This window comes from Micropterus salmoides, unplaced genomic scaffold (assembly GCF_014851395.1).
Source record: "Micropterus salmoides isolate LMB-PRFRI ecotype aquatic unplaced genomic scaffold, ASM1485139v1 Ms_hic_scaffold_17, whole genome shotgun sequence".
In the NCBI taxonomy this organism is placed as follows: domain Eukaryota; kingdom Metazoa; phylum Chordata; class Actinopteri; order Centrarchiformes; family Centrarchidae; genus Micropterus; species Micropterus salmoides.
The window spans coordinates 21,660,087-21,686,590 of record NW_024040817.1 but is presented as its reverse complement, the minus strand read 5'-3'; the positions used below and the strand labels follow the sequence as shown (position 1 = coordinate 21,686,590).

At 41.7% G+C, this 26,504-nt stretch overlaps 1 protein-coding gene across 2 annotated transcripts in view; it reads left to right on the top strand.

Moving 5' to 3' along the window:
- LOC119907631 (calcium-binding mitochondrial carrier protein Aralar2) overlaps window positions 1-26,504 on the top strand; it is a 45,259-nt gene that overhangs the window by 7,217 nt on the left and 11,538 nt on the right. For both annotated transcript variants that reach the window (XM_038725353.1, XM_038725354.1), the window contains exons 5-13: window positions 3,013-3,152; window positions 7,949-8,095; window positions 10,211-10,349; window positions 14,233-14,326; window positions 15,311-15,395; window positions 17,762-17,846; window positions 20,052-20,210; window positions 22,103-22,155; window positions 22,394-22,474. In XM_038725353.1, coding sequence (XP_038581281.1) covers window positions 3,013-3,152; window positions 7,949-8,095; window positions 10,211-10,349; window positions 14,233-14,326; window positions 15,311-15,395; window positions 17,762-17,846; window positions 20,052-20,210; window positions 22,103-22,155; window positions 22,394-22,474 — 983 coding nt within the window. The remainder of the gene's footprint in view (window positions 1-3,012; window positions 3,153-7,948; window positions 8,096-10,210; window positions 10,350-14,232; window positions 14,327-15,310; window positions 15,396-17,761; window positions 17,847-20,051; window positions 20,211-22,102; window positions 22,156-22,393; window positions 22,475-26,504) is intronic.

Sequence of the window (26,504 nt, the reverse complement as noted above, 5' to 3'; positions counted from 1 at the left end):
GATCTTTAAATAACTATCATACTACTCTTGTCTTCTTCATGAATAATCAGGAAAACCAAATTGTAGCGATAGGCACATTCTTTCTTTATGAAAAGGAAATTGTGAAGATTTTTATAGATGTCTAATGTTATCATGTAACTTTAAAATAAAAGTTCAAATCTTAACACTGGCTATATTTTTTTGCATTTGACATTAGACTTTTTCAGCCAACCTGGACAGAGCACTGAGCATGTTCCTCTTAAATGCAGCACTGAAGAAGTTTTCATACAAATTCTGACCTCTGCTCATCTATTTTGTTATGGTTGCGCCCACAAACAAAAATACTGTCCATGTTCCTGTATCTTGCTTGTAAAGAAAATAAGGTTAGGTTTGGAGGTGGATAGGGCGTGTGGCAATTGAAGGATGGAGATGAAGATGGAGGAGGGGGTGGGTAGCTCTCTGCGGTGTGTGTGTGTGTGTGTGTGTGTGTGTGTGTGTGTGTGTGTGTGTGTGTGTGTGTGTGTGTGTGTGTGTGTGTGTGTGTGTGTGTGTGTGTGTGTGAGAGCATGATTGGCAGAATTACTCTGATGCCTGGAAGCTCCGAGGTGAAAAGGGAAGACATTTGTACTCGTTGCTTATTTCACATTTGCCTAATTGATTTAAACAAGTCTAATGCCAAGCCTTCTGTAGGTGTGCGAGGCGTTAGCACATTAGGCTTGATTTGAAATGCAGTGCACACATCCCGCTCGCAAACAGGGAAGAGTAAGTGAATTTCATTTTAATTGTTGCTGTCGACAGGGTGCAAGATCATTGCGGGTTATTATATATGCACATATGTAAATTTTCATATTTAAAAGGATCAATTAGAGTGACGTTGTCTTGGTGGCAATTAAAAGGTCTGCTGTTTTTCTGCATCTCCCAAAGGTTAATGAATATCCCAATGCCTGTGAGTTATGAGACTCACATACAAGTGGAAAATTGCATGACAAACACAATACACATCGTGCCATGTAAAAACACTGACTACGGTGTCTGCCACTTGCATCGGGTAACATTTCACCAAACGCAAATAACTTAAGACTTAGATTATAGACTTGTCAAAATTGCTTTATTGTGATACATTACAGAATTCTCCCCTTTTTCTCTTTGCCATTTATTAGATTAAAGAGCAAAGGCACAAAATATAGAACTCCCTACTTTATTACCTATTAAAAACATTAATAGCTGCAGCTTACATTGCATTAAAGGCCCGTTTGTTTTCCCATGCAATAAATGTCTGTACCCTGATTTCTTTTTATTTCATTTTTCTATAAAGCCGTTTTTATTTGATAATAACCTGAGTAATTTCTGTTTAGTACAGGCGGCACAGTGCTCTGAATTTCTAGCACTTAAAAAATAAATGCATAATTTGGTGGAATGTTGAGTTCATAAAAACTGCAATGTAACACGGCATATGAAATGCAGTTGTGCCTCTGCCAGAAAGACAAAAAAAGAAAGAACTAAAGAGGACTGAGTGTTGACAGGTCTATAAAAGATGATAATATAAACGGCCGGCTCTGGAGTGGCCTCTCGTTTTAAAGAGTTAAAGGCTGTATATTTATTGCCTCATTAAAGTGTGAAAAAACAATGCACAAGCTGTCTTCCTTCAGAAGGTAAGGCTGAGCTGAAGTAAATATCCCCGTTCTCTCTTTTTCCCTCCCTTTCTGTCTTTATAAAAAAAATTGTTTCTTTCCTCCTTTCCTTTCTCCACCCGTTCAGCGCAGCTTGTTTGGTAATAAGAAACAGGTCGCTCTATTGGTTTGTTTTTGTTTCTTTAGTAAGGCTGTAATTTAGGCCTCATGTTCAGTGTCTCTCCACTCCACTGGCTGTAGAGGCTTAGAGGGTTCAGGCAGAGGAACACGAGTGAGACGAAAAGGCTTTTCCTTCTGAACACAGAGCCTACACAGCTCAAACAAGTTCTGCCATGTGTCATTCAGCACTGATTTAGAGTTGAGGAACTTAAGTCTCAATCAGAGCAGAATTGCGTTCTGGAGATTGACGTTGACATTTTGTCACAAACAGTCACTGACATACCCCCCCCAAATCAAATAATTTCTAATGGCAACCACAAAATAGGAAACACATGCTATTAAGACCTGACTCGCAAGACTTTGTACCAACAGATTAGGTCTTTATAAGAGCATAAGCATGTTTGTCATAAAAATGTGAACATAATGTGAGAATACGGATGGTACATAGAAGGTACATACATGGTTAATTTATGGTCATTAGCCTTAAAAGTGGGCTCTTAATTCGTAAAACCTCAACAGAACTGTTATTCTAATTGTAAACTATTTGAAGAAAAATTGTTTTGCTTTAGCCTCATTGTTTGCCGATTTGTATTTAAATTCTGTATGTTCTGCATAATGTCAACACAGAAAATCAGTGGTGGAATGTAACTAAGTACATTTCCTCAAGAGCTGTTCTTAAGTACAAATTGGAGATACTTGTACTTTACTTGAGTGCTTCCATTTGATGTGAAATTATACCTCTTTGCCTCTACATTTCCTTAAGAAAATATTGTATATTTTACCTATATATTTGCTTGACAGGGGCGGCTTCTTTGCTAATTAAAAATGTACATATCATCAGCTCTTAAAATATGACAATTTTACAAACTAGGAGAGTAGATAATGTGGTTTACATAAGCTCTAGCTACAACCGTAAAATACATCTAATACACGGATGCATAATTAACAGTAATCCAATGACGTAATGTATAAAAATCACATGGGCTGTTTATAATAAATATGTTTATTTCTGGTACTTCAAGTACATTTTGTTAATAATAATTCTGTACATTTACTTACGTTAAGATTATTACGCCATTGTGTTGATACTTTGAGTAGTAAAATGCTTCCTCCACCACTGCAGGCAATGCTGGTACACTTCCGTATTGAGTTGTTGCATCTTGTTATGTTGCTGTCAAGAGCAACTTGTCATCATTCAGTCATAATTAAAGCAGATTGTCTTTTTCTTTGTTTTCCATTACAGAGGATGTGAAACAAGTCTTCAGCCAGACCACCATCCACCAGCACATCCCCTTCAGCTGGGACTGTGAATTCATACAGCTGCACTTTGGCATACAGAGGGACAGGCAGCTCAGCTATGGAGAGTTCACCCAGTTTCTCCTGGTAGGTTTCATGTTGATCACCTGCTCTCCTCGTCTCTCACTTACCATTTTCTCCCCCACACTATTTGTGTCTTTTCCTCTTTGTCTTTCTACATTCATGTCTTTGGCCCTTTTTTGTCAGTCTGTCTAACTAACTCTGTCTTATTTCTATTATCCAGTAACCGTCAATGATAGTCAGTAAATCTGTATCAGCCGATTTATGCGCCTGTACACTTTACCTTATCCTCCCATACTGTTTACAGGCTGTTCATACAATCCTGTCATGTAACTGTATTGAACGTGCACGCGTTCAGACTCACGCAGGTTTTTTCGCCGTTCCGTTCCCTCTCAAAAACAGCCCTCCATATTGACCAGATTAGTCATTAATGAAACACTGAGGTTATATATTTTCTGCATTTGTTTTCCATTAGCTGACGTACACCTAGCCTTACTCCACCTACTCTGAAGCAGGTGGAGATGCAGTTCTACCTCCATAAATAGTATAGCTGGAATATTCCAAGTGTATTTGTGGTGTGTGAGCCATTTTCCAATATGATGTCTAGACTTAAATCAGGCCTAAGCAGGGAGAGGTGGCAGAGGGGGTGGGAGAGAGGGCCTGAGCTGTGCCAAGTTTGCATCCACACTCACCATGTATCTGAATGAGCTTTTTATATTACACTTAACTTAGACCAGATGGCTTATACACAGTGGGCAGCAGCGCATGGATATTGGGACATTGTTATATGTTCGTGTGTCCTTGTGTGTGTGTGTTTGAACATAAAGCATGTGTGTCTGTATATGTGTGGTTCTATGTATGTGTGTTTGTCTTATCTGCTTTTACCATATGTGTGAGCAGCGGCATGCAAACTTTGTGCATCTGTGTTTGTGTTTATGTCTGTGTTTGTGCATTTGTGTGTGCTTGTTTTTGTCCGTGTGGGTGTGTGTGTGTTTGTGTGTGTGCATGAGTGCAAGTCTGTGGCGTTGTGGCCAGTGGACACTGTACTTTTGCTTTGACAGAGGGCCCAGTTCTCTCCCAGTCAGTCACTCAGTGGTTTCCAGCTCCTCACAGCAGCAGGCCAGCAGCCAGCCGCACTCATTGCTCAATATGAAATGCACATTTCCTGCTTATGCTCTCTGTATTTGATCGTTTCTCATAGCTTTTGATTCATGCCTTAATAAATGACAGAAGAAAGTGAATTTCATGTTACTGTACCTCTCTGTCCAGGTGATATTCAACTGATAATATATTTAGTGTTGTAAATACCGGTTATTTATCACTTGCTTTTCCAGTATACTGATATTCATAAAATAAAAATATTGTATAGCATATTATAAATATTTGAATATACTTGAGAGGTCTAATGCTATTGTAGGTTCTGTTAAAGTATCACTGTGATGGTGTGTTACTTATGCAATTATAGTACTTAGGAACAAGTAAAATTCAGGTAGTGGCAGTTCACTCTGTGTGTGTTATCAGCTACTCCACTAGTGATTGATGACAGGGCAATTAGGATAGGCACAACAACATTTCCTGAATCAGAATTTAAACCCGTGCAATTACTACATACTTTATGATTGCACTACTACCCAACGCTGTTATGATACCTTTATAAACAGACAAAGCATTTGTAAATGTCAGCCAGAAAAAAAGTACACTTTGCAGCTATAAAAGTTTTCAGGGAGTTTTGAAAACACACCACATTCTGAATATTTTTCAGTTACTTTTATAATTCCCTGCCACCCAGCTTCCCCCCCCCCCAAGAATGTTCCCATCCTTTATTTCCTCCTCTTCCTGCCGTACATGCATGTGTTTATTGTGTTTTTCTGCCATTGTAACCACGCCACTGCCAGATGCTTACAAGATGGGATTATCGGGGAAAACGTTTGCGCCGCATATTTCTCACAAGGGCTCTCTCTGGCCAATTACTGTCTTGATGGAAGCCAGAGATTCTCACCAATTACATGCATTTTTCCCGTCTCACGCATGGACGCCGGCCAAGGCTCAGCTCGCACTGTCAGTGTGGTTGTCTCTGGCAATGGCATTACCGATGTCCAGAGAAGTGGCACATAGTAGCCCATATTATAAATCCTGGCAAGTAAAGGGCTTGAATTACATGGAGGGGGACACACCACATGTCCCACTTCTTTTTCCTGAGCACTCAAAAAGGGAATTGTTGGCATTGCTCAGATTTTAAAAGTCCCAATTATATGTTTGACTCTCCCAAGAATCAGTGGGCAGCCCTTAACATTACTGTGTAGAGGGCTCACTGGCACACATGTAAATGGGCAGTTGTGCTTAAGCTTCTCCTTGTAATAGCTTTGGAAAAGAGAGAAACAATCCTGCTCCACTCACATCTATTGTTTAAGTTTTGAAGAGGTGGTGGTGGTGGGGGGGGATCTCAGCAAACAAACAGCAGTGGCTTGTCATGTGTTTTTATTCTCATCCAAGGACAATTAAGGCCAGTGCTTCCGAAGTCTCTTGTTGGCTGTCTTAAGCCCCCAGCTTAATGTCTCCTGCCTCCTCCACTCCCCTCCCAAATAAAAACCATGTCCCTGCACGACTCATACCGTTGCAACAAGTTAAGGTTTTAAGAGGCTGAGACTATAAACTGCTCCATCCCACGGACCACAGTTGTGTTGCTGTGTGTGGCTTTTCAGGCTTTTGACTCGTCCAGAGAAACAGATGGACACAAACACACAGATAAATACCCTTATTTTCACACGGTCATGCATGCAAAACATTATCTTCTTCACTTTCCTTTTTTTTTTTGTTTTGACTTTAAATATTCATCTCTTATCCTCCCTTTCCTCTTCCTAGTTTATTTCACACCAAAGTGTTTTGACCTACTCACAACCGACCGGAGAAGTGAGTCACGACACTCAGGATGCTGACACCAAAATATCTCACCTTATTTACTTTGGGAGTGTTTGCGCGTGTCAATCTCTCTTCGTTTCCCTGCCTTCCTTTCACTTATACACTCTCCGAAGCCCCTGCTGTGCTCATAGGTGATACTGACACATGGCTGCTACATTTGCTGTTTTTGCAAATCTGGCTCTTTTGTTGCAATGCCTATTCTTACTCCCCTCCGGTCTCCACTCAGCTTTGTGTAAATGTCACTCTTCCCCAGTCGTTTCTCTTAGGCGCCGCAAATTTAGAGTTCGATCAGTTATGCTGTCAGTGAAATATCACTCAAATTCAACACAACAATAAGTCATAGCCTCATAGGGTTTTGTGTTGTGGTAATACCACTTTTTTGAATTCCATTTATAACAATAACATCTGAATCAATCAATTGAATAATGCCATGCATGTTCAAGATTTAATCAGTCCCCCTTTTTGTCCAATGTGTGTGGCTTGAATAAGAATGTCCATTCTTCTTCGACAAATTCATAATCATTAATTTTGAACTGAATTACTAACTTATTGTACTAAAACTACTACTAAAACTGCTAGTACTTACTTACTCATTTTAAAACATTTCCCCTGACATTATGGCATTTACACAAAATATTTTTCCTCCTTCATCTTTTTTTGTAGTTTTAGGATATGGGGTTATATCTGTAACGAAATAACTTAATATATAATTTTATATGTAAGATTCTGGTGCTACATGCATGTAGGGCTGCGAGTAATGGTTATTTTTCTCAGTTAATCGATTCATTGGTTGGTCTATTAAATATCAAAAAATAGCGAAAAATTGTCTCATTATGCAAGTTACTTGTTTTATCCAACCGTCCAAAATCAGAAGATATTCAGATGACTGTCAGAGAACCAAATGAAAAGCAACACATCTTAACTTTCAGAAGCTGAAAACAGTTCAATTTTGTCTTCTTTTCTTTTCTTTTATGAATCAATTATTAAAACTGTTGCAGATTCATTTTCAGCTCTACATGTATGTGGAAAACTACAAAAGAGAATTCAGAAAAGTTCTTAAAAAAGCTTGCATGATTTTTCAGGTGAGTAAACACATTGATATGTACTTAAAAGTAAGTAAACTTGAATTGGTCATTTACGTTGTTTTAGGTATTGTGTCACCATATGTCAGAAACCTCATGAATAAAAATACATTAGCCAGATATTTTGCCTCTTTGCGTTTTTGAAGGCCATGATACACCGCAAGTGAGTCAACAGCCAAACCTGCTAGTTTTAGCTCGCTGTCCTCAAGCTCATGGCCCTATTTCACAATGTCTCTCTGTGGATTATTATTGTTCTGATATCCCTGTCTTTTACCATAACCGAGTTTCTTGTTGTAAGACAGAGGGAGCATCGGTGGCAGTGGTTTGTTTACAGCCTCTCTCTGTAGACTTGTGGTTGCAGGTACTGATAATGGCTGCTAATTTCAAAGGCCTTGTGGGATCTATTCCCACCACAGCCTGGTGTTGTCCCTGTGGACCTTTGTGTGTATGTGTGCGCAAGAAGAGAGACAAAGTGAGCAGTTTGGTGATTAGCCGTTGCCTTTGTGTGCACATGTGTGTGTGCGTGTGTGTGTATGTTTGCATGTTTCTCCCTCAAGTGGGTTTAATGGGGATTTGGGGAGGGTGTGAAAAGCCCAAGCGACGCCTCACAGTAGGCAAGCCGCTTTTGGGAGAGGGGACGAGAGTAAAGCCTGGCCAAACTCCGGCTCCCCTGTAACTGAGAGGGGGAGACGGTACCAGGGGGCCCATCAAAACAAATGCTGTGTTTTTTTGCATCCGTTTTTAATTTACAAAGGCAACTTAAAGAGGTGTTTGACCCATATATGTGTACAATAATATGCATTTACTGTGTGATCTAAAACCCAAGCTTTCCTGCTTTCTTCTGGCCACTCCCTTCCACAGGAGATGCAGCTGGAACATGCTCGGCAGGCTTTTATCCAGCGGGACCAAGCCCATAGCGGCTCCATCTCAGCCCTGGACTTCAGGGACATCATGGTCACTATCCGCCCACACATGCTCACACCCTTTGTGGAGGAATGCCTCGTGGCGGTGGGTCTTTGTTTGGCTCTGCGGTTCTCTCTTCCATTTGTTTTACTGTCATTCACAAGAGCCAAAGTCAGGCTGGTTGAAAATAGTAAGATCATTCAGTCCTGGAGTTCCGATTCTTTTTCATTATATATTAAGAAATATTACATACAAATTTGGTGTTCTTTATTCAGCAGCAGCTAAATGTCACTGCAAGACTGCAATTTAATTTCACATCTTAGCTGCAATATTTATCTTGGTACAGGTGAATGTACGTCCATATTCATCATGTGTTAGCGATGTTGTGATATATTAAAGTATATATTTAAAAAAATCTTTGGATGATTAAATGGAAGATGTGGTACACTTTTTCATAAACAAACACAATATTGCATAAGGAGTGCCTCTATGTACGGTATAAGCAGTGTTTGCTACTGATTGTGTTGCTAATGCCAGCTAGGAAGGCTAGCAACCTAACATTACTCTGTTCTCCATAAAAGAGTTAAAGGCAGGACTGTTTTCTTCCATTTCACTACTTCCTGTCTTTTCTCTTCCCTGTGTTGGCTTCCTTCTCTCACACCCCCACAACCAAACACCGTGGCTTTCTCTTTCCCTCAAGCTGTCCATCTCTCCTTTCTTCTTCTTCCTCTTTACTTTTTCTGTCACCTCTCATCCGTCCGCTCTCTTCTTCTTCCTTTCATTTTCTTCTCTCTCTTTCTCTCTCTCAGCCGCCCCTCTTTCCCTCCCTCCCCTGTGTCTCTGTCTCTCTCCCAACATGTCATTAAGTCTAACCTCTCTGGCAGTGTCAACACCAAGCAGGCCATCTGAATGGGAAGATAGAGACAGAGATAGATGGAGACTGGAGTTTTACAGTCCATCATCTTTGCCTCTGTGTTGGTGTGTGAGCTGCTGTGTGCGTGTACTCCTATTTGTTTTGAACTCTGAGATGTTTGTATTGTCTGTGTCCTGTCTTTACTTTATGTGTGTCAGTGTTTTTGTTGCGCGTGTGCACGTCTTGTGTCTGTGTCCATGTCTTGCCCTATTTCATAAACACCTTGTAGACTCTGTCATTTTCTCTGCTGTGTTTACCTCACGGACCAGACATGTTGGTGTGCTGTTAGTAAACTCTCTCTCTCACACACACACGCGCGCACACACACACACACACACATACACATACACATATCCAAAACGCCATAAACACCACAGACAAATTAAAGGCGGTATTATACCAGAACACAAACAGTGAAACAGCAACCTTTGATTCACTCACCAAACATGGCAAATGACCAGTGCCACACTCTTTTCACCCAAATATTATTCTCTTCTCTCCTTTAAAGACTTTGTTTTGGATATGGTGGGAAGATCCATGCCTATAGGCTCATAGATATGAACAGATGCAAAAGTGTCTCTCTGTTAGGGCAGCTTCACCTAAGCCAGAGCTTCCACCCCTTCTTACAAACATAGTGAGCTGCAGGCAACCTTCCTGAATGTGTCTGTAAAGGAAACAGTGCCATCTAGTGAAAGGAAGCTCCTGATTTTCTATTGCGTCAACGTTCAAAACAGTTAGGAACTGCAAAGCCTCAAGGCTCATCTGATACTCTGTCCTAAGCTGCCCAAAACAGGCAACAACATTTATGGACATTACTCGAACACACGGTTCCAAACAGACAGCTGTTAGAGGTGCTTTCTGTAAGAGTTTGAGAGCTCAATTTGAGGAAGATGGGATGCTGCTTCACATAAAAGAGTTTGCGGGAAGGAATGTCCTTAAGTGCCCAGCTATTTTTAATCTGTTACCTGTATTTCTATTTTCTGCTCTTTTATCACTTCCTTCACCTCATAAAGAAAGTTAATTAAACTCCCTGAGAGTGTTTGTTGTGTGATGGAAAAAGTGGCTGTTGAAACAGGTTTACTTCTCCCTGTGGAGCGATGGTAAAGAGGAACGTTGCTGATTAACCACTGTTGTGTGTCAAGATTTCATCTTGACCTGTGATGGTTTAGTGTTTTCTGTGTACTTCCGCATAATCATTAAATCTATATGCATCTGTCATGCATTTACCCTGTTTGAGTGCAGTGCGTGTTGTGGGTTATTGTAAGATATTATTGCGTGTTAAAATATGTGTCTTCGTCCTTGCCTAGGTTGCGGGTGGCAGCACATCTCATCAGGTCAGCTTCTCATTCTTCAATGGCTTCAACTCACTTCTCAACAACATGGAGCTGATCAGGAAGATCTACAGCACCCTGGCCGGCCACCGGCGAGATGTGGAAGTAACCAAAGGTACTGTAAAAATACAAATATTCTTATACAAGCTTATATTAAGACAGGGAGCCATGAGAAGAAGATATACAGCATACAGGACACAAACACTTACAAAACAAATGTGAGAATGTACTGTATGTGCTCAGGTATCATACAAATGGACACAGCACTACAGGCAGTATTTAAATGTGTTTTCCAGATAATTTATTTACATCTGTGTGTGTTAAAGGGAGGGTGGAAAGCTTTTTATTTATTTTTTTTTAGGTTTTCTTCCTTCCCGGTGGCATTTAAATGGGCATGCTGGATCTGACCCAACACACGTACGACATACCCACAATGCCTGATGGAGCCTGTCTATTAGGCATCCTGGCACTGATCTGAGGACCACTTTATTTGCCCTGGGATGTTTTTGGTTGATAATGAGATTTTTATTTCTTCAAAAAACACACAAAAATGAGGAATGCTTGATTTGTTTACAGTTTTGAGGATGATGTGTGTAAGTCTCACCGTGTAGATCAAGTGCACGTCAGATTAGTTAAAACCGTTTTATAAGCTTTTTCTTAACTAAAAAAAAATCTCAATTACGGTGCTCTATTTTTATCTATTGATCCAATAGCCTGTCTTTTTCAGACATTTTCTCTATTTCTCTCTGTCTCCCATGGTTAGTTTTGTTCAATCCTTGTCTGTCTCACTTGCTCGCCCCACTTGCTGTCTCTCATTGCTTTCCCTCGGTACTTGGCTGGAAGCCTAGTTAGCGTTCTCTTTCTTTCTACCATTCTATGTCTTTTTTTTCTAACTCCCTCTCTTCTGCTCTGGTCGTCTTTAATAAACCATTCTGACCTCTCTCCTCATGGCCCAGGGCCACTAGTGCAGCCTTATGATGCTATCTGAAGCCTTATCAGGGGTGTGGACCATAGCCGACCCAGACCATGAGCCCATGCACTCCCCAGGCTGTTCCCACCATGGGTACACTGAGGCTGGGCTTGGCTTGACCCGTGGTGGCCTGTAGCCAGCCAGAACTCCACAGCTGCCACCCATCTACCCTCCACTCCCTGAGTCATTAAGGTCTCCTCTGGGACTGCAAGTGCTCAGCTCCATGTACTGGCTGGCCGACAAACACATACTGAACGCACACCCGCATGTATCAAGTGTGTACATATTTTTAAACACACTATTTCAAACATTTCTCACATACACACAAGCATTCAGATACATTATCACAGCCAAGCATGCACACATGCGTAATAATCCTGATTGATTCCGTATGTGCAACAAGGCCACTCTTTTGCCTTGGGGACGCCATTACAGTTCTTAACAGCTATACAAAAGGGAGTGCGCACGTGTGTGTGTGAGCATCTGTGTGCGCATGTGCACAGGAGACTTTTTACAGAACACACCTTTTATTGAGCCCGCAGTATATCAGTGGACGTCATGACTTTGCATGTTTGTGAAGAGGTTAAAATTAGGTGTGTGTTGATAAAGGTGGTGGCGATGGTGCAGTTCATTAGATACGTGACTTTGGTGCGGGAGAGGTTCCCACTACAGCACATCCATCAATGTGTTCCTGAGCAAGACACTTAACCCCTAGTTGCTCCAGAGCATGTGACCCCTGACAAAGTATTTGTGTAAATGCGTCTTTACTAGATAGTGCTAGAACTGATGATATTTGAGCCACTTCTGAAGATCCTTGGGCACGACCCCAATGTTTGTTCTGAACTAACTAAGATGGTAAACATTACATCTGCTGTTGTAATGTTTATGTTGAGATTTTCACTGTGTGCATGTTAGCATGCTGATGTTACCATTTAGCACTGCTGTGTCTAAGTAAAGCCTTATGGATCTGCTAGCATGGCTGTAGACTCCTGTTTTTTATTTTTAAACTTGCTTTTTTTTTGTCTTGCCTTGCTTTCATTATTTCTTAACTCATTTGTAATTGTTTGTACAATTGTCTCTAGTCCGCCCTAATTATTTAAAAAAAATAAATTCTGTAATTGCAAATATATATTTAATAGAAGCCACTCACACATAAACACAACTTTTTAATGTGCCCCCTATGTATCCTGCTCAGTGGTCTGTACCGTTGCTGAACTAAGTGGGAATTTGGGAAATTAAATTAACGGATTGCTTCATCCTGATACCTTTTCTTGCTTTTGAAAGATTGGACCAGATTCCATCTCTGTAGCATGTGAGTTGCATCTTCAGTGAGTGAGTCTGGTGGCTGGTGACTGATGACCACCATCATGAATGACGCATGAATACCAAAGGCTAGTACTGTGACATATACCTTGTTAGTAATTTTGTTCAAACAAAGATAAAATGTACACATCAACAGAATAAAAGGTTTAAAACTAAACCAGACTGTGTTTACCACCTCACGTGACTTATCCCCAGCCAGATCCATTGTTGGAGGTAGCTAGATTGCTAGCTAAAGCTACGTTGATCATACATGTAACGCTTTCCATGTTTGTGGTTCCCCCCTTAAGCCCTTTTTTCAGGTTTAGCTATAGCTTACACACTATCAAGGTACTGTGTGTGGACAAGGCAGTTATGTGGGACTCTGTGTATTATTTAAATAGTCTATGGGCTGGACCACTTCACAAAGAGAAGTAGTGGTCACTACAGGCTACAGGGTTCTGTCTGGGGAGATCACAGATCACAATGTTGATAACCTGTCTGTGTCTGTGTGTGTGTGTTTATTCTTCCGTAAGTATGCTCTCTCACATGCTTGTGAACATTACCTGTGTGTGTGTGTGTGTGTGTGTGAGGGAGAGAGAGAGAGAGAGAGAGAGAGAGAGAAAGGGCATGCCTCAGGGGTAAGTTGAGCCTCGGCGGGCTGAATGGCTCCAGTGTAGGACGACTTTGTCACAACCCCAGCCTGCTGCTCTTTGAATAAAGCAGGTCAAACAATGCTGACTCCACCACTGTAAGCCAACCTACAGTCAACCTGTTTTTTATTCCTCCAACAATAGACAAGGTCTTAAGTTACGGCATACTAAAGCTCCCTCAGAAGAACTCTTGAAGTCCATAACTCTCCGTGGCCATATTTTATATTATCATTTCTTATGATGAATTCACCATGCTTTGACACTTCTCACTTGTAAGTTACAACCAAGTTACAGAAGGTAACTGGTGTGACTGACAGACCTGTAGAGGAAATCACTGTAAAACAGTGTAACATTTAAAACAGCTACTGGCAATAGGTTCTTCATGTGAGAACCAACTTTATCAATCTAATTTTCTAATTCCTTTATGTATGTATATTCCCCTACATTGACAGGACCCATAAAAGAACATAATGAAATGCAACTTTTTCCCAAGGAGGATGATCTGGTGTTCATTAACTAAGTGGCCATCTATCTGTATTTAGATGAAAATGCCCACCATAAATTGAAAGTAGAAAGTCTTCTCAAAAGTTCTGAAAAATACATGAAATCACTGACTAATGAAGATGTATTTGAGGCAGTTTATGGGAAAACACCCAAAAACTTGTGGCAAAACAGTGTATTTAACTGTAACTGTGTGTGCTTATTGCACATCATAATAGTGGTAAATGCACACTTTATCATATTATGTTGGTGCATTGTATGTAGCAAAATATCAAATGATGATACTTGTCTATGATACAGTATCATGGACTGTTAATAAAAGAATAAAGGAGATGTCAGTCACAGTTGTCAGTCACATGAAACAGCTCTTGTTTGTGATAACTAATTGTGGCTTTAGGTGATTCATTCAGCAGGAACATAGAAAGTGGAAAAATGGATAATTTGTAATTGACATTATGTTGTGCGAATGCTTATATATTATTGTGTTTCCCCGTTTCTCAATCTATGTGCATATCTGTAAGGTGTGGTGCTCATCATTTTATTAAAACTAAACTTAAATCTGTCTTTCTCTGTAGAGGAGTTCATTGTGGCTGCTCAGAGGTTTGGCCAGGTGACGCCCATGGAGGTCGACATCCTCTTTAAGCTGGCTGACCTGTCAGAGGCTCGTGGGTAAGATGGACACAAATACACAGACAAAAAACATCTTTAAAGCTTCACTAAAGAGAAAAAGGACACACCCAAAAATCATGCTAGCTTTGATGTAATACCTTAATAATAGGAATATCATCTCACAGCTGAATTATACCCAAGTCATTTAAGTTGTCCTCAGTTAGTCAGGGAGTTGTGCAGAGAAAGTCTATCCCACACCTGCCCCCCAAAGTGCACCTTTAGCCCCAGGGTCCGTACCTCAGAGAGATGAGCGCTTTCTTCCTTCTCAAACTTCTCTGCAAAGGATCAAAAGAATCAGACATGACTACATTAGTGCCAGAAAATCCTCTTTCACTCCAAAACCAATCCAAACTCCCATTTATCTTAAAAAAAAAAGAGGCAATTCCAGTCCCTATGAGCCGTGGCACACAACAACTGTATGCGTCTCACATTCCTCCACTTCCTTTGCGTCTGCCTCGCGGCCCGACCGCTGCGCTCATAATTTCTAACCCGGGCCTGAGACACCACCTGATTATTATTTCTGGGCAATGGGATACTTTAATAGCTCTCTCCACTCCCCTTGATTGGAGATGCAAGAGATAATAGCCCCAATATTTAGAAGGGGGGGTGGGGTTGGCGTTCCCCGTTCCCTCAGCCTGGGAAATCAGGGACCATCATAGAGATGCAACGGAAAGACTTCCAAAGGTTTAATGTCTTTGTTATACTTGGATGAAGGAATAAATGAGTGGGAGTTGTCAGTTCTTATAGATGGGTTGTCTTACTCAATCATGCCAAGGTCTGGATTTTTGAATGCCACAGTATTTTCACATGGAACGACAGCAAAGTATCCGTAAACTCTTGAGTAACTTCAGACTGACAGATAGTGCTTCCAAAGGCCATGGACTTGGTGATGCATTGATGAAAAATGATAATCCTCTGAGAGTCTTTACAACAGATGAAGGTTACTTGAAACCTCCCACTCTCTCCTTTCTCTCTCTTCATCAGACGTGTTGGTTTAGTGGACATTGAGAACATCGCTTCGCTGGAGGAAGGCGCCCTGCCCTACAACTTGGCTGAGATCCAGAGACAGGTACAGAATATGAAGACCTGTTGATGTGTTTGGTTTCCTCTTCCACACTGGCAGCTCTTTTTCGCCTCAGTACATTCTCTAGGGCTAGATGTCACCATGCAGATTACTAAGATTTATAATATAATTAAGGATAATGATATCTCCTGTTCACGAGTAATTAATCCCCCAGACCAAAGCATCTGTTTGATTTTGGCATGAATTAGACAATTAATTCATTGAGACATTACGTGTAAGTGCAAGAAAAACAAATTGCAGGAGACACAGATCCAAGTAAGTTTTGCCCCCAAAATGCCCGTCGGCCAGCACTGGTCATTTTCAAAAGTTCATACTAAGGTCCAAGTTCTGTCCAAGTAACTTCCCATCACTGAGTTAACCTTAAAGAGACTTTCTTGAGAGAAAACACCACTAGACGTCTCCCTGACATGTGGTTGAATGTCTTAAAAAAAACATACACACAAAACTCACATATCTGGGGAAATAACGACAAGATGAGCAATCCTTGAGACCTGATAAACCTCAAACGTGCTTCAAGTTGCAAATAATAGATGTGAAGAGACTACACAGCAGCTAACAAGAGCAATTTGTAATGAAGAAGAGGAAGACAGAACTAATGGACAGCCAGACAGATGAGCAGAGGACTGTTTTCCTTCCTGGGCTGTTTGGTCAGAGTTGTGTTGCCTGGTGGGTTCCAGTGCTACAGAAGGCTTGGCCAGGCCATACTGGAGCAGGCGGGGGCCAAAGGGGAAAAAGCAAAGGGGCCCAGCACTACACAGACGCCAGTCCCACCACAATGAGCCACTTTAGGCCCTTGTGGTTTGGCCTCGGGGGCTGGCCGCCAGCTAGCTGGAGCGCTCTCTCTCTCATCTTTTGCTAGTTCTCTCCATTTTGTTTTTTGATCTCCTTCTCGCTCTCTCCCTCTCCCTCTTATTTCTCTACTTGTTAGCTGGTTCGCCTTTTCTCTCTTTATATCCTGTTAAGTTGTTCCTTCCTTCTCTTGCAAACATCCTGACAGTCTTGCCAAGTTTCACCAGTCCTCAGGCAGACAGAGCTGAGGAAGGATGAAGCTCTGGGGATGAACTGTAGAGGGGGGTGAGAGTTCACTCTGACAGGTGTACCTGTTCTAGATACTGCCATCCCCCTCACACACGCGTGCACACACACACACACACACACACACACACACACACACACACAGACACACACACACACACACACACACACACACACACACACACACACACACACACACACACACATACTTCCACAGTCCACCCCTTCCTCTCCCCAGGGTCGAGAGCCCAGGGCTGGGCAGGCCAGACAAGGCAACAGGTCCTGCAGGTGGAGGGGGTAGTGTGGCTGATGTTTCTGTGTGGCTTACGCTGCCTACTAACACTCTTCTACTCTTTGGGTAGTGTGGTGATGATCACAAGGGTCACTAAGATCACTTTGATTCCAGTTTTATTTGACAAATGCTCTTAAACACTGGTGTTTTCTGAGAATAATGTCAAGCTTAGTGAGTAATAAAAAGCTTTAAACATTGATGATAAAATACTTCCTACTAACTCAAGATACATCACATATCTGTAGTAGACGGGTAGGCCCATTGAAATTCCATTAACAGCAGCTTCTACTTTCAAAGTTTACTAACTCTGACCATTTGAACCACTAATGTACGACCTGATCACTTGTGCAGGGCTTTGTGTTTTGATCACCAGTTACTTTATCTAGTGCTGAAATGACTGATTGGTCTATCAACAAAAAACAAACAAACAAACAAACAAGTTGAATCATTTGATTATTTGATTTTTCAATTAAAAATAGTCTGGTTACAGCTTTTCTGTCTCTGTATCACTGTAAATTGAGATGAGCTAGGCTTTCTGGGATTTCATCGTCAATTATTATTAAATATTATAATCAGGTATATCAGGTATGTCATAATAAAATACTGAATGCCTTGACTGCATATTAAGACACTTTTGTATTCTATGAATTTAACACTTCTTCTCATCAATTATAAACATTTAGTTATTCTCTATTCAAGTAGCTTCCCAGTCTTTCTTATCAGCATAGTTTTATTAAATGACCATTACACTGCAAATCAGTGTCCGTCATGAAATTGAGATTTGCTGTCAAACACTATACAGCAGGTGTGGCGAATGATTTAAGATTTAATAGCCTGTAATTGAGCTTGCAGGATGGTGGAATTAGATGTGTGGAATGCAATGTTTTATGAGAAACAGTACTGAAGTATCAATGTCTGAAACGGTGGTTTGTCTGGTGTCATTGGCTGCTCTGTCTAACTGTTTTAATTTGTTGTGTTCCACTTCTGCGCTGTCTTTATTGTCTCTCTCCCACTGTGTGAGCAGCAGTCGGGCATTGACGGCTCCCGCCCCGTCCTCATCCAGGTGGCAGAGTCGGCCTATAGGTTCACCCTTGGCTCAGTGGCAGGGGGTAAGAGTCACGCCCCATTGGCTCCCTGCATACCTTCACCCCACCAACCACCCACCCACCTACCTGCTTGTGTGCCTACCTGCCCCCACCCTCTAAATAAAAGGGTGAGGGAGAGAAGACAATGGCCCCTCTATTGCCCTTTCCTTTGCAAACAAGAGCAACGGTTGCTCCCCTGCTTAAAGAGAAGTGCTCCCTCTCTTTCTTGTTCCTCGCTCAATCTCTCTGTCTCTCTCTCTTTCTCTATCATCTCTCTGTCGCGCTCTGTCCTGTCTTTTTCCTCTCTGCGTGCCATGGGAAAACCCTCCTGTGTGGATTCTTTTGTACCTGTGTGAGCGATCAGAAGAGGGAGGATGAGGGCGGGGGTGAAGGGTGGTGCCCAGGCCTTGTGTTTGGCTTCAGACTCCCCACTGTTTTTCTACTCCTCCTTCTTCTCCCTTCCTTCATTCCTCCCTTTTCCTCCTCCTTCTATCCCAAGAGAGACAGCTTAATAAGGAGGTATGGGTCTGCCATCCCTTCTTCTCTCTCAGTCTCTCTCTAATTAAGTCTGTCGCCTTGGGTCGGTTCTTTTTGTTTGTGTCCGTCTGACGGGCCGAAGACACTGGGATTCAAAGCAAATCAATGTCTTTCTTAACATTTCCCCTCCAGACTTCCCTTTCCTCCTCCGCCTTTTCCTCTTCTTCCTCTAAAAAGGGTTAGTTCACCCAAATTAAAAAGACATATTTTCTCGCCTATTTCCAGTGGTATTCAGCAAAGCAGGTAGTTTTTTTAGTTTTCCACCACAATATAATGGATCTGAATGGAATTTAAAAATGTTCATGTTCTTATCCAAAACCTCTCTTACTTCTTTCTGTGAGGTTTGCGTGTATGAGAGCTTCAGTTCGCATTATTAAACTCTTAACCACGCAGACTTGTCATAAATTGCAAGTTTCAACCTGTTCATGAGTTGGTGCTTGTTCACAAGAGTTGTTTCTTTCACAAAAATGTTACCATAGATTTAAAAGAAGAAATGCAACCTGCATCTGAGGCAGCTTTTGGCGTGAGAGAATTTTCCTAACAACTACTTACCAGTATAAGTTGCCCTGCTGATATATGCCAATACTTGGTTAGCTCAGTCAGTAATGTGCAGGACTCGCAACCCAAGGGTTCAGTGTTTGATCCCATCTTGGGACAGCTTTTTTTTTCTCTCTTCAACAAATGGCTACTGCAGCGAATGTTTCTCAGATCACGGCAAAGTGATCAGAGGTGTGTCAAGCAGGCTACAGACTCATTTAATGTCGTGCAGAATTAAAAGCTGTTCAACTCCAAATACTGCATTACAGTAAACAAGCTTCTCATGCTTTTATTTTGAAGGCAAAACCACTAAAGAGGAAGTGATTATGTGAGTAACAGTTGCTGTCATGACTGAGATCTATTTCAGCACTACTATCAGAGTATTTATTTATATTTTTTGCCGCTATCAAAGTGCCATAATCTGGCAGCGGACTAGATATTGGGGGGCAGTTTTGGCTAGGATCCATAATCACAGAGAGAATTAATGTGTTTCCCTTGTCAGTGTTTGTATAAACTTTATCTAATGTGTGGTTTATAATGGACTGGGGTGCAGAAACAGTGACAGTGTTTCACACTCTTGGCTTACATTTTCCATGTTATCTGTCAGTGGCCAAATCACAATAACATATGGTTTTACTGAATAATTAAGTAAATATAATTTCTTATAAATATACCTAAAGAAACATAATTTCTTGACTGGCTGCTGTCTCCAAAGAGACACCTTTTGTGCTGTGTCAGACACCGTAGCTGTCCTACGCTCTTTGAAAGGTTAGGGGGCACTGGTAGACTGAATAGATGGTTGCAATTCACAACCCTCACCACTAGATGCCACTAAATCTTACACACTGAACCTTTAAGGCATTATAATTCTTAAGTCAAGCAAAGGTTTTTCCCCAGTGGAGAAAGTCGGACTATTTCTACATGACTCTTAAGACAAACCTGGACCACGCTTGAATTTCATTTGTACCTAGGTAAAAAGTCCAAATGAAAGTTGTAAATAACTTGTACATGACTCTTAAAGGTCCCATATTATGCAGAATCCACTTTTTTATGTCTTTTCAATCTAAATATATCTCCGGTGTGTCTAAATAAACAAAAAGTACCCCTGTAACATGTGACCAGAATCTAATTAAGCATTTTTTTATTTCTCTGTAGCCGTTGGTGCCACAGCAGTGTACCCCATTGATCTGGTGAAGACACGCATGCAAAACCAGAGGAGCAGTGGCTCCCTGGTGGAAGAGCTCATGTACAAGAATAGCTTTGACTGCTTCAAGAAGGTGGTGCGCTATGAAGGCTTCTTCGGTCTTTACCGAGGTCAGTATGTATAAACACAGATTTAAAACCTCCAATTTTTTTGTAGCTGTATAACTGTAGCTTATATGTGCTGAAATGTTTATTATGCTTTCACCATCATGCATCATTTTCAGATCTTTCTTGCCTGCATGTAGAAAACACAATAACAGTATTTCCAACATCATGGTGGTTATCATGGTCATGCTAGAGAGCAGTGTACTGTATGGTTAGTGTTACATAACAATAAGTTATTAAGTAAAAGCTAAAATAAATTGGCCAAACATCCATTCCCAAATTTGCATTTACAAACAACTTTTAGGAAAATCATCTCGCAGGCAGTCAAATCCACAAAACAGGTTATTAAAAAAAAGAGCTAAGATGAGAGAGAAGAAAGAAGAAGCGAGTAGTAGGGACAATAAAAGAGAAGAGAAGGGAGACGAGACGAGAGGAGAAGAAAAGTGTAGGGTGGACAGAGGGCGGTGTGAGTTCACCTCTCTGTTGACCTGTCTCCTTTGAAGTGATTACCTTCTGGCTGGGGACTTTCAGAGCAAGACAATGAACATCACACGCAAGGCCACATACCTTTAGGCCTGTGTCACGATGTGGTGATGTCGCATGTCTGGACTTACACACTCACACATACACAGACACTGAGCAGACGCACATGTATGTAGGCATGCACACATGGACTTGCAGGCGACTTCTTGGGCATGCAGGTACGCACATACCTGGGAACGACATCACTAATGACTACCTTCCCTGTCTTCAGAAACTTGGGTTAGGGTGTCTGTGTCTGTATTGTTGGGGTCGGAATGAAAAGAGGTCCCCTGGAACGGTGGCGGGGCCTTTTTAAAATTCTATGATTTTGATTGACAGCACTGGGCTCCGGAGAGGAAACTCGAATGCTTGAATTTCTGTGGGGAGCACAAAGGACATCAAGAGTGGAATGGCTTCACAGACACAGAGACAGACAGGTCTGGCTCCAGATAGATGGCCAGACAGGTGTCCTGACAGCCAAACAGTAGTTATGTAACATAAATTGAAAGTGCCTTCGTGGAAAACCTCGGAAAAAATCTGCTGAGAGTAGAATGTGGAATCAGCAGCGCAAAATTGGGACAATTACTAATGTAGCATGATGACGCTAAACAAAACCGCACTAGAAAAACAGGAGCATCTTTCTATGTGTTTTTTTTTTTTATGGGGAGGATTTCTCCATGTCCTTTCATATGTGTATGTATTTATGTCATGTATGTATATTCTGTGTTGAAGAAAGTACCATTTCACCATTTGGAAAAACAATATTTCAAAAATGAGTTTGCTTTGCTTTTTTCTGATGTCCGCGTAGGTCCTTTCACCAAGTTCCAAATTAAGTATATGATTATGTGTGTGTGGCCTCGTTACACACAAACTACTGTAGATTATTAACTGTGTTTGTCGCTTTAAGGAAATGTGTGTGTCTGTATGTGTGTGTGTGTGTGTGTGTGTGTGTTTGTGTGCGTGCTTGCCTTGGGGCTGGGTAGGGGGCCAAGTTTCATTGTGCTCTGTTGTGATTATTTTGTTTATTTTTATCCTGCTCTGGGTTGTAATTGAGGTCTGCATAAACTTTTGGTTGGTTTGTTTTATACTCTGCCCTCTTTTCCTATTCTGGGAAGCCGTTTCTCTCCCTCTCTATCCTCTCTTTACCCCGTCTTCCTCTCTCTCTTGTTGCTACTCTGATGTCCCCACACTCCACATCAGTAGATTTCATTAGCGTCTGGGGGGATCTTGCAGGGTCGGACTCATGCAGCGGGAAGCCACACATCATGTGGAGTGTGTGCAAGTGGTATATGTATATGTATGTGTGTGTGAGTGAGTGAGTAGGGGTACCACAACCCTCTTTTTTTTCTAATCATCTTGTCGTTTTCTAATGATAGGTCTTGTACCACAGCTACTGGGTGTGGCACCCGAGAAAGCCATAAAGCTCACAGTAAGTCAGTGCGTTAGAAAGCGCATAGACACATGCATGCACATTCACACAGACGGAGATCCATGAGGTTCTTTCATCGCTTCAGTCTTTTGGATAGATTTTATATTATGGGATACTACACACATAACAGACAAATATATGACCTATGGTATAGTTACATGCACATCACCAGCTTAACCTTCCTGCATTACTATACCAACTTACAAAAGATCTGATATTAAAACCTTTGTGTTTCCAGGTGAATGACTTTGTGCGGGGAAAGACCAGACAGAAAGATGGCACAGTCCCGCTGGCAGCGGAGGTCCTGGCTGGTGGATGTGTACGTCTCAAGTCAGCTGTTACATTTGTTACATTTCGTGATGAGAACTTAGTCACTCGTTTGCAAGTAAAGGGAATAACTACAGTAAACCTAAAAGTGTTACATTCAGGAGCATTTTTTCATCCCAACAATCCCAACAAAAGTCATGTGCCATATCATATTATTCATAATAACTGGTAGATAGTAGATTACTGTATAGAGCAGCACTCCAAAAAAGGGAGAAACTTTGGTAGTTTGGAAGTGGTTTGGTAAGCACATTAATATGGATACTGCATGCGAAAGAAAGCAGGTATGGTGCAGAGTATTGGTTAAGATAAGGTCTTCACACCCTTTAGAGTTTACATTACATTGGACATCATGATCAATTTGATCGCTAAAGCTTTACATTTATGCACTGCACTTTAATGCAGCTTAGTGAGGAGGTGCAAAAGCACAAGTAGAGACTGGAATAAATGGCACGTATAGGAGTCAAAAGATACATCTAAAAGCCTAAAGGTTTTTAAATTGCTTTGTCAAAAGCATCAGGTCACTCTCAGTATTTATTAAAGAGGGATTTTCATATTTGAAACCATACTTGACATAGCCTACATGTAATTATGGTGTCCGGTTCTATATGGATTCTAAATGATTAAAACAGCAGTGCTGGGAATACTTCTTGATCAAGTGAGAGTGTCAAATCATATTTAGCAGTCACATCTCTTCCCCACGGTAAAGGCTCCTCTCAGCTCCTCTCTCTGAGAACCCTAATCTCTCCTACAAGTTCTATGAGAGTGTTGTCAGTGTGAGTGCGGCCACAGATATTCGGCATGTTTGCAACAGTGTCCAAGTACAGTCAAATACAGTCAACATTACACATTTCAGTGTCCACCTTTTTTCCATAAAAGTCCAAACACGGAGCCCGTCCCTCTTCACTCCCAGAGCACTGTGCTGCAATGATGCAGTACAGTACACAGACAGTGTATACAGTACTAAGGCAGCACACATCTCTTAACTATGTTTACCTGTTTTGTGAGTGCCGCCCCTCTGACAGTTGAGCAGACAGATATGGACTTGTTTGGAGGCCAGAAGTGGGCGTTTGTTGATGGAATGTGTAAATCACACATGAAAGAGCAAACGTGCATACTATACATGCTCACAGGAGTGTGCGCATATATGACAAACAGAAGAGCACACAGGTGCACGGACACACACACACACACACACACACACACACACACACACACACACACACACACACACACACACACACACACACACACACACACACTTCCAATGAGGAAACGAAGATTGACAGCGGCTGCTACCTGAGACTACTCCCCACTCCCACCAGTCTTTTACCTGCTCCCCTCCCATCATAGGTTTTGATCACTGAGCTGTCACAGTCTACCCCCAACGAGCGCACACACGCACACACACACACACACACACACACACGGTGAGTCCACCAAGGCTGGCAGCTTTATCCTGAGCAAATGAAAGAAGGTCTTTCACTCAACCCTCTTTTGATGCTGATCACTAAAGCAAAGTATTTCAGGATACACAAGTCATTATGGGTTTAGCTCCACTCAGGCACATTCAATTGACCTTATTAGTTCTAGGAATATGTTAAAGAAATGTTTTAGCACGGTACATTTGCCGTAATTTTGCGTTCCACTTTGGAAAGTGATTTTGTTTTGTGATGGAGACAAAAATGAAAAAAAGTGTAGTAACTACAGGAAAGCAAATGTACTGAAAAAATGTTCTGTGCTGTACTTGGTGTGAAAAATAGTGGTTGCCTATTTTATACAAGCCATATGGATTGAGAAGCAGAACCATAACAAATGCAGAGGGAGAGGAGAGGAGTGTTGATGGATGGATTTTTCCTCTTTTCCTCCGTGAGCCGTCGTGACAGCTCCTTTCATCCTGGCTGAGGCCCCGGTGTTAGTGCTGGCACTGCACTCTGCCTGCCACTTTGTCACACACACACACATAGAAGTCGAACCCTACTGAACCCTGTTTTAGTGAGGCTCCAGCCACAGCACATGAAATCTGTTTATATCATTTGGTAGCTGTGAAAGTGTTGGTTTGGACCACAGTGTGAGCCTAAGACCCGCAGTCTATAAAGCAAAATACAGAAAGATAGAGAGAACAGGGGTTGGTTTCAGAATAAGTTTGCTTTCTGTGTCATAAACTTATCTCAAAGAAACTTCTTTATCTCCTCTGTGTCTCCTCCTTTCCTCTGCTCTACTCCTCTACCCTTTCCTCTCCTCACCTCCTCCTCTTGCTCCCGCCTCTTTCCCTCTCTAAACCCGGGGCTCAGCACCATTAAGCTCCGGCGCGGGTTGCCAGTTTCTAATGATTATTTGGTAAGAATGGCATGCTCCGTTGACTGAGCTGGCTGGATGCTTATCTGGCAGTTACTGGCCTGCATTTTAGGACTTAAGTTACACAAAATGCTTACTGGGTTGTTGCTGAGAGGAGGAGTGGGGTAAGACTGAGAGGCAAAATACAGTAATACTTTGTTCGTGTTCATCGTGAATGTATCGCAGTTTGCATGGTTGGTTTAAGTCTTTGTAATGGGTTTGTTATTCAGGACTGAGGTGAATTATGAAAACATTAACAGAGAATCTAATACACACACTCAGACTTGCACATGTAGCGTGAAGGGTGTTAAGCACAAATGAAAGTATGATTTTTATTTATGGATAGCAGCTAATGATTTCAGTGGGTGCTAATCTGTTGTATGGCCATGATTGAGTGGTTGGCGTGTGTATTTGTGTTGGGGGGGGAGTTCCTCAAACTTTACTAAGCTCTTTCTGCAGCACACACATGGCCAGGAGCTGTGATGCGTGCATAAGGTGCTGACATCCCAGGTTTCTAAGGATCACCTTGCCTTGTAATTACCTGGGAATCATGAGAGAGCCGCCAACGCTGTCACTCCATAATCACAACCCTCAACCCCTCTGCCTCAACCTCGACCTTCCTTCACTTCTCCTGTTTTGACTGCTCCTCTCTCTCTGTTTCTGTCTCACCATCTTTCCCTCTCTCATTAGCTCGCTGTGTTTATTTGTCGGAATCTCTCCTTTCTGTCCGTCGCCCTCTCTGTCCCGGATATTGAAAGTTTTTGAGCTGTTTTTCCGCAATTGAGTAGGAATTGTGGGATGGTGAAGCACACAAAAAAAAACTCGACATTGTCACTCCTTTTTATCTTGTGTTGTCAGGTCTAATTGTCAGCTCATCTCTCTGAACAATGTTGTTGTTTGCTCGCCTTGAGTAAACAATGTCTCCATCTCCAGTCTCATTAGTATCCAATTGAAGCAGGCTGGAGTCAATAGCGTCTTATTGCTCATGCTGTTAGGGAATATATAGTAACACTTAAAACTGAGGGACATTTAGTAAAAAAAATATTCCCCTTTTGCAGATTAAAGCATGGTGCCTTCCCGTAAGGCAAGAGGCGACAAGCACAATCCAACATTCGTGAAGCGGGGGGGGGAGACAAGGGAGAGAAACAACAACAAACAGACCAGGCCTATTTAAGACAGAAATGGCACCATGGCAACCGATTGCTGTCTAATTGCGATGTGCCGCCCTTTTGCGTTTAGCTACAGTAACCACTGGCAACCATAGCGAGAGAGAGACAATATTGTAGAAGATGAGAGAGATCGTTTCAGAGGAGGTCAAATTTTATTTTATTTATCCTTTATTTAACCAGGAAAAAACCCATTGAGATTAAAAATCTCTTTTGCAAGGGACCAAAGCAAGAAACGGAGGGAGAGGCAATATTGGAAAAAGACATTCAGAGGAGGAAGAGAGGGAGAGAAACAATTAAAGGAAAATGGAAGACACAGAAGTCAGAAAAGGCCCACTTTCTAAATCAAAATGTATTATTGTGTGATCATTTCTCAGTATCAAGAAGCACTCTGGAAATAATGTCGTGTTCCCTGACTAGACACAGTTAACCATTCGTCTTGCCACAACCCCACCACAGCAGCTACATCTTATACTTGAAAGCTCTGCCGACCTGAAAGGCACAGAAACCAGTCTGAACTCG